The following is a 13,407-nucleotide window of genomic DNA, read 5'->3' on the forward strand; positions in this document are numbered from 1 at the left end:
CCGCCTCAAAATCATGTCCATTTGGTCGATCGAATGCACTATAATCACTATGAATTCATTGCTTCACTCTACGTCATAGCAGACAATGACCTGAGAATGATAATAGTTGGGTGATGACATTCCACCATCTAGAACAATCTTGTGATGCTGATTTAACACAGTGACAACCTGAAGATGATGATCTAACGATATTGAAGATACACCCAACCAATGGGGTTTATTTGTGATCCACATAACAAAAACTATAAGATGATGATTCATCAAAAATGATAGTGTACTACAATAATGATGATTGTCGATCATCAGTAATTTGACATAACGATAGTCAAAAGATGATCTGATGATGATGGTAGTGGTTGGTGATGGAGGCAATGGCCCTCCATCACCCAACATACTAGATTTGAAATTTAGTTAATTTATAATTTTAAGCATTAAAATTAATGTAGGCTCTAATCATATGACTGTATTAAACTGAGACTATTTTTAGTTGAGAATCTATGTGTGATCCACCAGGGATATTCAATCGATGTGAGGTCATTTATATAAATAATATACAAAGAATATTCAACTCAATTGAGGTTACACATATGAATAATTTATCAAGGATGTTCGGCCAAATTTATATCATTTATATGAATAAACCATCAAGGATGTTCAACCAGTTTGAGACCATGTAGTTGAATAACCCACCAAGGATGTTTGACCAATTTGAGGTCATTTATATGAATAATCTATCAAAGCTATTTGATATACCCGAGGTTGTTAGTCAAAACATCTACTTGCAATTATAACATATTTTGGAAGAGTTCGTAGGAAATCCATTAAAAATTTTAGAGTCGTCTCAGGTTATTTTGTCAGAGTTGCTCGTTGACATTAAAATATTATGGATAAAGTCAAATGAAATCCAGTAAGGATGTTAAACCCATTCTAGGTTATTTTGTCAAATGTGTTCAAAGGTGTTAACCTATTATGAATAAAATTGAAATGAAATTTATAAAGAATGTTTAACCTATCATAAACTATTAATCAAAGCTTTTTCTTAATAACATGATGTGGGGGCGTTGAGAGAGCACTTTTGTGCCAGACATCCATGCTCAGTGGTTGATCTTATTGTTATGTTTAAATATTGACATGAACTTCTACTTGAGGTTCTAATGAAAACTAGCCACTTAGCCTAGAGTCGATTCTCATAGACTTTATAAAATGCAAAAGGATTACCCACCATAACATTGCATAAGACATTGATGTAAATGACCTTTCGAGACTGTAATGAAAGTTGACATCAAGTATTGGAGTATACAACAAAATTAATCTTTCAGTGTTTCTCCCTTTCTTTGACGAATCCTAAAAAGAGAACTATAATCATTGATAATCCTTCGATTTGTGATGATTACTCTATAAATAGTTTAATAGGCTCAAAAAAGATATGAATTATTCCCTATAGGAGTAAATAAAACCAAGCAAATGCTTGGATCTTAACAATAAAAAAAGGAACTTGTCAAAAGAGTGTGCAAAAGATCATTGTATAATGTTTTCAATATAATCGTGTTCATAAATTTTCATCATATTAATCAATGCTTAGAAGCTTAACCCTGTTAAAATAGGGTGTTCAAGGGTGGTCTCCGTCAACAAAGAGGACTTGAGAATTAAGTCGAGCAGAGAAATGATTTTCATTCATTCTTTCTTGTATTAGTCATCATAACTCATCACATATTACAAAAGTTTGAGTTAAGTTCTTCACATGTACTGGAGGTTTGCTACCATGCTTGGCACATGAGATGGTTGTGTAGAGCTAGCAAAGTCAAGGCATTCAGCTTTATGATGAGAAACTTCAGTTTGTTGAGGGAGTGCTAACTATGTACCTCTAATCAATTGATTTTGAGGTAGTTGTGTCACTCTAGTATTCACAACCGTTGGTTATTGAGCATCACAGAAAAGTCGGGCGATATCATTTAGAGACTCTATTTTTTTTCATAGAAGACCTTAAAGAGGTGTGAATGAGGGCAGTTTGTCAGTAAGGTGATGCGTATTATTGAAAAACATAATTAAGGGTTGACTTCTTGACCTTCAAGATTATGTACTAAAATGACGGGAAAATGAGAAGCTTGCGTATTGCATTTGTTAGCAATTGAAAAAATTAAGTGATTTCATTCTTTGCAGAAGGTGTCAAACTATTATATGTCAGAAGATTTACAATGATAGAGTGATAATTTAAAGTCTCAATGTTGCACGAGTATACAACACACACACAAATAAGTGGAAAATAGCTAGAGTAGAAACTAAGATTTTTTATGTCAAAAATCCCTAAAAAGGAAAAAAACTATGACCCAATCAAACTAATTCACTATACGATTATAAGAACAAGAGTCCAATCTTTTCTTGAATTAGAGAAGATGTAATTATAATATTGATAACTATATATGTACAATAATAGTTTAGCTATAATAACTATAATTGAACTACAATAAATGTGATTCTTGGTCATAATGACAATATTTAGTCACAAAAGTCGTAGTAAGTTGTTATGATAGTGTTAATTTGCAGCATAGACTATACTCAAAAGCTACAACAGTAATTAAACACACAGACAATAATTGATATATACAAGAACGTCAATTAGATACATATGCCATAGATGCCACAATAGAAAACTGTAGTAGTAAATAACCGCATATGTCATAGTTGATAACTACCGAAATCGTAATTGACGAGAGAACTCATAGTGAAAAATTACAGTAGTAATTGACCACACAAACCATAATTAGTTAAATACATCGTAATTGGTGGCCACGATAATAATTAATCACGTAGAATGTAGCTGATATGTCATAATTAAAAACTGTGATTAACCGTTAACAAAATTTTCATAATTTGATTGTTGAACCTGCCGACCCGCTTGTTTGACCAAAAAATTAGAAACCCATTCTGGGTTAAGGAGAACCACTCGATTCTAATTCCAGCCGTCCAAGGGCTGCGATTTAATCTGGAATTCAATCTCTGTACATCCCAATTTTGATAACAGTGGAACGTATACCTACAAAGCCAAATCTTCCCTCATTGCTTCCCCACGATCCCATTTCTTTCAGTCGCTACTGTCACTCTTCGATCACCACTCTATCGCTCATTGTTGGTCGTCCATTAGCCAGCAGAATTCCAGCGTTCGCCGGCCGATCACATCGACGCTTCCGGCGTTGAAGCCCACCCCGCGACAGATGCCTCCTTCTCCTCCTTCCGGTCCGCTCCTAAAAGAGAACATCGAGGAAGGTAAGACTCGTCTTTCTCCCCCTATTTGCGCATTTTAGCTTCTGAATGAGCCTAGCAAATCCTCTAAACCCAGTATTCTAATTAGAATTGATTTTTGCATCAATGTTAACCCAAGTTTTATTATCCTTATGAATTAGTGTTAACCCAGATTTTGAAATGCTTGGATTAAATTTTTTTTTCAGTATTCCCTGCAGTGGATTTGCCTACTTTTATTGATTACAGTATATCGGATAATTTTTGCATTAAGGCTTAAAATTAACTTAATTTATTTGGGAAAATAGAGAAGAAAAGATGTTCAGTTTCAATATAAGCAATATAAAAAAAAAAAAAAAAAAAAAAATCCCAACATAATTGTCCTCTCTAAACCCAATAGACAAATATAAACTTATGAGGGCATTCGCTGATTTAGACACATACCAGGATACCACGCAAATCTCATGTGTCTATCCATCTGACGCCTAAACATTCTTATTTAAAACCGGCTACCAAATAGCCCGAGCGTGAGATGTTTGTTTGGGACTAGTGAGAATGTTGAAATGAGAGATTCATTTATGATAGGTGTGGAGAATGTCTTTTCAGATTATTTAAGTATTATTTTGGATGCATGTTTTTATTCGAAATTACATTGTTTTGCTTATGTTATATAACTTATATTATAAAAAAAAAATGAAGGTGACTTCATTAAGCTCAAATTATTTGTCTTTCTGATGGCATAGCTCTTTTATGGAGGGTAGTCTAATTGCTTTTCAACTTATTCATAAGCCAAGATTTCTACCATCTTCCAGCTTAATTAATCTTCCTTTTGGCTTGGTTATCCAAGCAAACATTTTAGAAAGAAGGTCCTCAAGTTTATCATTTGTGTAATCTATCCATAAATACGAATTTATAATAACTATATATTCTCTTTAAAAGATTTATTCAAAAATTCCGGCAATTATAGTTAGATTTGTCATCTTCAAAACTAAATTATGGATCGATGATAATAATGAAAGAGAAATAAACTTGAAGGGAAAAAGGTTTTTTAATCTCACATCAAGTCCTTGGAGCGAACTTTATTTATTTCCCAGTAGGTCTGAAGTTGATATGCCACAAGTTTTACTTTCTATTGATGATGTAAGGTTCTTACTCCTTACCATGCAAAACTAAGGTTTCGTTTGGGGCAGCTTTTTAGTTGCGGCGCGGCGGGAAAACATCGGGAGAAGCTGGTATTTGGAAAAATACTGTGGTGGCTTTTCAGCTTATTTGAGTAAACCGTGGCTGCATTTTGTTCGCGTGATAACACCTATGTTGCCTTCTACCCTCTGCCCCAGCTTCTCCTCCTCTCCTATCTATTGCGCTTCGACCCCTTGCTTGGGTCTACCCTAGCTCTTCCTCTCCCCCCAATTGTGTTTTGCGGGTTCTGGCGGTATTCCTCTTCTCATACCTTCCTACCTTTTCTCCGAATACTTGATTTCGGTGGCATTCTCCTAATGGTAATCTCTAACCTACACTATTGGTGTTGAAATTACCTTATGGTTTGAAGATTTGCCATTTGTGGCTTTCTCCTTGCGATTTGGTTTTTTGTTGTTTTTCATTTTTTTGTTGTGGACAGTGCGACTTTCGTGTGATTTTTTGGCTTCTGCTCGGAAGAATTTTTTTTTGGATAATTACAACAATTGTGCACTGTTTACAAATCAATTCCATACATAATTTCATTTTCTCTTTCATGATAATTAGGGTGGCTTGCTTAGTTGGGCTCTCCCCACTATTTCATTTTTGAGATAAACATATAGAACACAAGAAGCTTTGCTATTTACAAATCAATTCCCATAGATGATTTTTTGAACTATGAATTAGATGCATTTATGCGTGCCATGATCGTCAGACGGGAATTTGATAAAAATGTAAAATATTGGTTGGGTTTTTATCATGACTTTTGATATTTGAGTGAGAATTTGAAAGATGGATGAAAGAGGGTGCCTGATTTGTAATACAATGTTTTGGGTGTTTTGTATGTAATCGTCCCTTCATTTTGTTGGTTCAATTGGAACAACCTTGCTGCTCTACTTGTTGGTTGGTCTTTTGGGTGGTTTGCCCTCTTTGATGGAGAAAGGATATGCTGTGTTGGTGATGTTTGTAGTAGTGTTTTGGGTGATATTTTTTTTGTATCACAGTGTTGCGTACTGTTGGTGGTGATGTTGCGCCATGGTGGTGCGTGTTGATGCTGAGAGTGGTGTTGTTGGTGGTGTGTGTTGATGCTGGGGTGGTGTTGTTAGTGGTGATGTTAGTGTTCGTGGTAATACAGGTGGTGCTCTTGGTGGTGTGCGTAGATGCTGAGGTGGTTTTTCAGTGACCTGGTAGTGGTGCTGTTGGTGGTCTGTGTTGATGCTGGGGGTGGTGCTGTTAGTGGTGATGTTGGTTTTCGTGGTTTGTTGTGATGTTTCTTTTCAGTTGGTTTTTTGAGGTATGGTATTTTAAATGACACTTTATTTTTCCTCTACTATACATTTATATTGCTTGGTTCTTTTCCATGCTAGTATCGTCACGGTAAAAGTCAAAGAAACTTGTTTGATTGTCATATGGGATAATGATGTCAAAATAATATTTTGTGATCTCTGTCTTAAAGAGGCTGAGTTAGGAAATAAACCAATAGCCTATTTTAATAAAGAGGACTGACAAAATATAACAAAAAAGTTTAGGGATCGCATAAAAGAGGAATATGATATGATGCAATTGAAAAATAAATGAGACAAGTTAAAGAAGAACTGAAATATATAAAAAGAGTTGAAACGTGGATCCACAGATTTGGGTTGGGTCTCGATAAAACGAATCATTGATGCTTCAGAAGAATGACGAGTCGAGAGATTAGAGATGAGAATTTAAGAAACGTGAAGTCCCTTACCAATTATTTATTTATTCACTTACATTAACATATGAATAATTCATTAATTTTTATGTCGTTTCAAATACTAAAAGTTTAAGTACAATGGTATCCCTGAGCTTAAAGAAAAGTTGAATCGTATGTTTGATGAAGTCGTTTTCATAGACGATCATGTATGGACCCCTAGCAAGAGGGTTTGCTGGCATAATTGGGTATGTGGATGCTGAACTAACTTCTTGTTCCAATGAAGCCTTCATCTCTAACCTCAATGAAGTTGAATTTACTAGTTAATCTAAGCGTCCTAGGATTGAGAAAAAGAAAAAAGAAGGTGGTGTTTTTCATTAGAAGCCAAATTTCATAGTCAATTGCTTCATGCACCAATGTCCCTGACACGTCACATGCAACTTCTATTCAACAAGTAATGCGAATTCAAGAAGAACCTTCAGAAATTTATGAGGACAGGGCGTTGTATTTGTTCTCCATTAAGTTGCTTGAAGACCCGACTTGGAGAGAGTTTTTCATGACTATGTCTCCTGACCGTAGGGCCAATTATTTACGTTATTTTCATGACAACAAAAACTCTTGAATTCCATTTTTTTAGTTGGACAATTAATATTTGTTTTTCATTGGGATAATATCTATGCTACTTTGGATATGCTCTTGTTTTCTATTTTTGGCAATATTATTTTCTTTACTTTTGAGAAAAGTTAGATCGTACAATTTTTAATTTGCTTGTCAGAGTTTATTTATGATTGTTATTTGTTTAAAACATATTCTGATAGTAACTAATTCAATGATTCTTATATGTGTTAGTTGCATAGATAATGAATGACATGGACAGAGAAGGACACAAAAAAAAAAAATTGCAGCTGCGTTGTGTTTGATGTATGAGTACTACTACTCATATATTGCTCGCTTTCATTGCATGACATCTGCATACATTAACTATAAGTGGGCTGGGGAGTTGCTAGTAGGACACATAATACAATTTAGCAATATATTTCGTATGGCACAACCCGTATTCATCGATCTATTGGAGGAACTGCTTAGGAATTATGGACTTCACGGTTCAACTAAGATGACTTTCAGAGAGGTTTTAACAATAACTTTTTACATTTTATCCCAAAATGAATCTATAAGAGGATAAATGAAGCAATTTCAACACTCATATAAAACAATCAATATATATTTTTTTAATTGGGCGAAATGCTCTGGTCAGTTTCTCATCAGAAATTATTAAACCCGATGACACAACATTCAAAAGGATCCCCATAGAGATTTCACAAGACCCGCGACACATGCCATATTTTAAGGTAATTCTATTTATTCATTTTTCCATAATTCAAATGTACACTGTAATTTAGATACCCTTGTTAAATGCTTTAGAATTGTATTGGAGCGATCGTCATAATACACGTGGATGCACGTGTTTGGATAATGAAAAGATCACATTTATTGGGCGATGCAGATCACCAACACAAAATGTCATGACTCTATGTGACTTTAACATGTGTTTTACATTTGTTATGATTGATTGCGAAAGTAGTGCATAAGACAGTCACATATTCAAATTTGCCACAAGAACTTAGAAATACAACTTTTCACAGCCACTCTCAGGTTTGCTTGAATTTCAACTAATGACAAAGTGTTTCATTGTAATATTAATTATTTTATTTATATAATTAAATATTATTTGGTCGATGCTAGATGCTCCTTACAAAGAGGGGTTTTAAAACCACTTTTGGATACTAAATACCACATACCTGTTTTTGAAAGTTCTATCAATGTCGCTCAGGATAGGAAATAGATGTTTAACTAGAGACATTCATCCTTACACAGTGTCATTGAAAGAATATTTGGAGTTCGAAAGATAGAATAGGTCATATTACAAGATATGCCTAACTATTCGTTTCCTAAACAAGTGCAGATTGTGGTCGCCACAATGACTCTCCACAACTATATTCGGCGACATTTTTCACGCAACGATATTGACTTCAAAAGGGTTGATGAAAATCATTTACATGTCATTGTTGAAGTATATGAATATTCCCTAGGACAATCTTTATCACAAGCTTAAAGTGTTTTGCCTGAAACTTGCACCCATGATGGGGAAGTTGCAGGGGAGAAGATAGAGTTGAGAGAACGGATTATAAATATCAAATTGACGGTTGAATGAAATAATTGTATGTTTTTTGTTGTTACTTTATTTGTAATGTATTGTGAAAACATTTATTGTTTATTGTATTGATGGTTTATGTAATGATGTATATTTTTGAATCTCAATGTTATTTTTAGTTTTTTTGCATGTTTCTTCCCCATTTGGATGGCCGTTGAGACAACCGTGGGTGTAAATGTAATGTAAATTTTTATTGCATATTTTATTTTTTATTTTGGAGGTCTATGATGAAATATTCAACCTCATGGGTTCTTCTGGATGACCTTTATGTTGCTATTGTTTCTTGACGTGTGAAATCTCAATGAAGACCACTAAGTTCGTCTCCTTTTTCAGTCTTTCTGAGGTTCTTCTGGATGACCTTTTTTTGGTGATATGCATATGTGACACATACGACCTCATGGGTTCTTCTGGATGACCTTTATGTTGCTATTGTTTCTTGACGTGTGAAATCTCAATGAAGACCACTAAGTTCGTCTCCTTTTTCAGTCTGTCTGAGGTTTTTCTGGATGACCTTTTTTGGTGATATGCATATGTGACACATACGGGCTCTGTATTATATGGTTTAAAGACAACAAAAACCCCTTTATTATAAGGCCTACTGTCTTCTTGGTGATAAATTCATTAATTTATACTGTATTCTCTGAGAAGTCACAGTTTCATAAAACTTAAATTGAGTGTTTCTTCTATGTTTTTTATCACTAATGCCGCTTCTTAGAGTTTATTCTGTGGTTTAAACTTTCAGAAAAGATGAGCACGAGGACTTCAAGTACCTCTTGAACATTATACTATTACTGTGAATTATAATGTTTTCTGTTTACTTCGCGACAACCACATAGCTATGAGAGACATTTTTATAGGTGTTCAAGGAGAAAAACAGTAAACCGTGACTTCTTTAGTTGGGCAAATCGGTTCAGGATTCCACCGCCAATAGTGATTAGACATGGATAGTTTCGTTGGAGGATGGATGATCCCGTGACTTAACCAATCACATTTTAAAAAAATATTATCATATTATAATTGCTATTTTAATAGTCATTTTTTGAATTTTGATTGTTGTGTTACTATCTGTTTTGTGAGATGTCTAAAAAATGGTCTTAATTGGTAGAAACCCACTTCACTTGGTCTATTTTAATAGTCATTTTTTGAATTTTGATTGTTGTGTTACTATCTGTTTTGTGAGATGTCTATTTTTATTTTGTAACATTCAAATTGAATATTTGCTTTCATGTATGAAATATGTTAGCGGGATTGATTATGTTCTAAACAAGACTATACTACAAGGGCATAAAAGTCTTTTGTTCAGAAACAACTTCAACACAGTTGCGACACAACTATAAAAAACAATTAAACAACCAACTTCTATGCATCAACTTTTGACACAACTGCCATGCAACAACTTTTTAATAAGTTGTAGTTGCCCCAAACAGACCCTAATATAGTAGTCTAATTATGAAGAGGTGGCATCTTATTTCTATGAGTCCATGTGGCTAGCATAAAATTTCTTCTCATTTTATTAATGTCACCTTCGTTTTTGTATATAAATAGGTTAGAGATTTGGAGAATATAGAATACAAATGTTGTTCTAGACACTTTTTCATTTATATATATAACGATTAATTATTTGATTCATTTCTTTGAACATATATAGAAGGAATCCATCTAAAAGTCAACCTATCATTACTTCTCATTTTGTTCGTGAGCAAATGGATCCAACACGGAATGCTTTCATTGAATGCAAAGGTTTAGATGGAAAGAAGCAATTCAGGTCCTTACATTGTGAAATTATGTATAAATATGGCGGCATGAATAAAATGAAGCAACATTTAGGCAGGGTTAGGTAGGGCTAAAGACAATATAATTTCATGCAAGAAAGTTTTCACATGATTTTCATCACCAAATGCAAGAACATTTGAAGAGCATATCTTTATATAAATTGATTTGACAATTGTAATGTGGTTTTTTGACAGTTGTATTCCTTTCAATGTTTTGAATTCAATTTATGCTCAGAAAACAATTGATGAAATACCTGTAGTTGGTTCTGTATATCAGCTACCTTCTTATCACATAATGAGAGCTAATTTGTGAATGGATTGCAAAGAAGATGGTAAGATTCTTGTTGAGTCTTACAGATGTAGTTAGAATTAAATATGATACACTTTGATGGCTGATAGTTGATAGATACTAGAAGTAGAACATTAATAAATTTCTTAATTTACTATCCACTTGAAGTAATTTTTTTGAGGTATGTTTATGCTTTTGACATCAAGAGAGATGCTATTACTTTGTGCTCTGTATTTGTTAAAGTCTTTGAGTGGATTGGTCAAAAGAATGTTATTTAACTAGCGACTGACAATACAACAAATTACAAAAAAACAGGTTGCATGAGAAACATGGTAATATTTACTAGTCATATTGTGCTATACATTGTTTGAATTAAATTTTGAAGGATATCTGTAACATGCTTTATGTGATAAAGCTTTCCAAAAGTGCATAGAGGATTACAATATTTAGTTACAATTACATTTTGGTACTATCTTGATTAGGAAAAAGACAAGAGGGAGCTATTCTTTCTGCTACTTTTTTTTATTATATTAAAGAGTGTGCGTGAATACAAGCATGATTTATAGGCTTTTGCCACCAGTAAGTATATAGTGAGTAGAAATTAATAAGAAACACTAAAGGTAAAAAAACAGTTTGTATCATTTTAGATAATAAATTCTGGAATGATTGTTTGATTATGTCAAAATTAGCAGGACCACTAATAAGTTTGCTAAGAGTTGTTGATTCAAATGAGCCATCCCTTGGATATGTTTATGATAACATGTACACGACAAAATAATTAAAGACACGTTCAAAAATATAAAGAGTGCTGGATATTTCTTATTTCAGTTTCTTTTGTTATTCCTCTCTTTGTTCTTTTTCTTTTTCTTTATTATTTTGATTTAGGCTATGTCGTATTTGGGAGCTTTATGTATTTTGTGTTTTGCCTGTTTTGAACTTCAGTTTTGCTGATTTTATGAATTTGAGAGTTTTTTTTTTTTCTGATTTCTGCTCTTTAGAGTGTTGTATTCTTTTTCTTTTACTTGGAACAAACGGTGAAATCTCTTCGCTGCCTGTATCTTGCAGTTTCACTGCCCAACTTTCTGATTTCAGCCAGGACAGCCACCGTGGACATCCAACCTGCTGTCCAACAGCAGATTTATCCCCGCAATCTCTTCCAAACACCACAAACCACACATATTAACCTTCCCTCACTATTTCACAACGATCACCCTGAGAAATCCACTTCCCAAATACCTTCTAGGAGCCCTAAAACTATATTATTAGGTGGTTAATACTTACTATAAGCGACCTCTAATTAATCTGTGGTAAACTGAATCCTGTATTATTTTTGCATTTATGGTTCAATGGAGAAAAATGATTTATGTAGCTGACCCCACTTAGTGGGATAAAGTCTTATTGTTGTTGTATACTGCAACTATTTTTTCATAGATTTTCACAGAACTAATGTTGTTAATTCAATATATCTGATGCTTAAATTAATTTTCCTGTTCATGCTAGCAGACTTGGACATGGAAGAAAGCACCCTAAATGCCCTTTCATCCGGGGAAGCTGTGCTGCTGGGAGCTTTGGCACCCGGTGTTAATGTGAGTGTTTATAATAGCTTCTGATTAATTTAACTTGGTAAAACTGTGTTCTTATTAATCTTTGCCGAAATCTTTTATTGTCTTATCGTGTTAATGATGTTATAATCCTGTGGTAAGGGAATTTGATGGTTATTTAAATCATATTATCCAGGGTCCAACATGGGCTGTTCTGAAGATTACTTTTTTGATGCTTGCCATTTGTCTTATCGCCATGCTTTCTTTAGCGTTCATATCAAGTGATTTCATTATAGCGGGCCACGTCATCTTGCTTGTTATCATAGGGTTTGTGCTTTTCGTGCTCCTAAATGGGTAATTCACTCCACTCCAGTTTCTGTTTTTTTATTTGTATTTAACATTTGTTTAAAGTGTGTATATATCTTCTTTTGTCTTTCTTTATGCTATTTGGTGTATTTTATTATTTGGATGATGCATTCTATTTATTTATGTAACGTTTTTGGGTGTGTTTGGGACAGCTTGTGCTTTTAAGGATAAACACCTTATCCTGAAACGCGGCCCGCGGGTTGACCGCAGGGTTCAACCTGCGACCTGCGTTTAGTTTAAAAATGTAACGCGTTTTCGGATAAGCAGACACAACGCGCGATCCAAACGGTACCGCGACGTGCGACGTGCGACGTTTTCAAAAACGTCCCCGCAAATGAGCCCTTTGATTGATATTTGAAAGCTATCTACATATGTCTTGGTGTGAAACTATATTTGTCCTACATATCAGGGCAAAGTAGATTGCACATTCAAAGTTGTTTATATTTTGTTGATTGATCATTTCAATAGATCTAATTCAAAAGCCTTACATGGATTACCAAAAGCACATTTTTGATCGAATTTGAATAGGAAATGTTGAGTATGATTGATGATGGTGATGATGGTATTATGACGAGCATTGTCATCATCATTTTCATTAACATTATTTTGATTTTTTGAGGTTAGAATTAATTATGAAACGCCTTCCATTCATTCTGGTTGATTGCTATATGAGGTTTTAATTCTAGTTTACCAAAGTTTTTTTCTTCAATTTTTTTGTAGTGTGTGGTCTAATCCACTTTTCCTTACTATTTGATCTCATTGGCTACTTGCTTTATGAGTGCATCTTCAAACCTTTTTTTGGTTATACTTTGACAGCTATTTTTTTTAAACCATCATATCTATAATATCTCAACTATAATCATTTTTGTTGCTTTATTATTTTGAGAAGAAAGAATTTGGTGTATAGCCCTTCTTTATATTCATTATATTTTAGCTTCAACTTGTTACATATGCTAGAAAATGGTAGATGAACCAAAACTTTAATAAAGATATCCCCTGCTGATTTTGAATTGGAGATGGGATTAATAATTTCCTTGGAAAGCACAACTTCCCATATGAAGCAATTATCAAGTTCTATATAATTTAATTAATTATAGAAAGCAAAATTGTTAGTATAATACATACATCCAAACGTACAC

At 33.8% G+C, this 13,407-nt stretch overlaps 1 protein-coding gene across 4 annotated transcripts in view; it reads left to right on the forward strand.

The window, feature by feature from the left end:
* The first annotated feature begins 3,027 nt into the window (after positions 1-3,027).
* The window catches only part of LOC110030256, a 33,418-nt gene continuing 23,038 nt past the window's right edge, over positions 3,028-13,407 (forward strand). For all 4 annotated transcript variants that reach the window (XR_002294638.1, XR_002294636.1, XR_002294637.1 and 1 more), the window contains exons 1-3: positions 3,028-3,264; positions 11,865-11,947; positions 12,099-12,256. Coding sequence is in view for 1 of the 4 variants with exons in the window: in XM_020732882.1 (XP_020588541.1) it covers positions 3,213-3,264; positions 11,865-11,947; positions 12,099-12,256 (293 nt within the window). In the remaining 3 variants the exon portion in view is untranslated. The remainder of the gene's footprint in view (positions 3,265-11,864; positions 11,948-12,098; positions 12,257-13,407) is intronic.

This window comes from Phalaenopsis equestris, unplaced genomic scaffold (genome assembly GCF_001263595.1).
Source record: "Phalaenopsis equestris unplaced genomic scaffold, ASM126359v1 Scaffold000687, whole genome shotgun sequence".
In the NCBI taxonomy this organism is placed as follows: domain Eukaryota; kingdom Viridiplantae; phylum Streptophyta; class Magnoliopsida; order Asparagales; family Orchidaceae; genus Phalaenopsis; species Phalaenopsis equestris.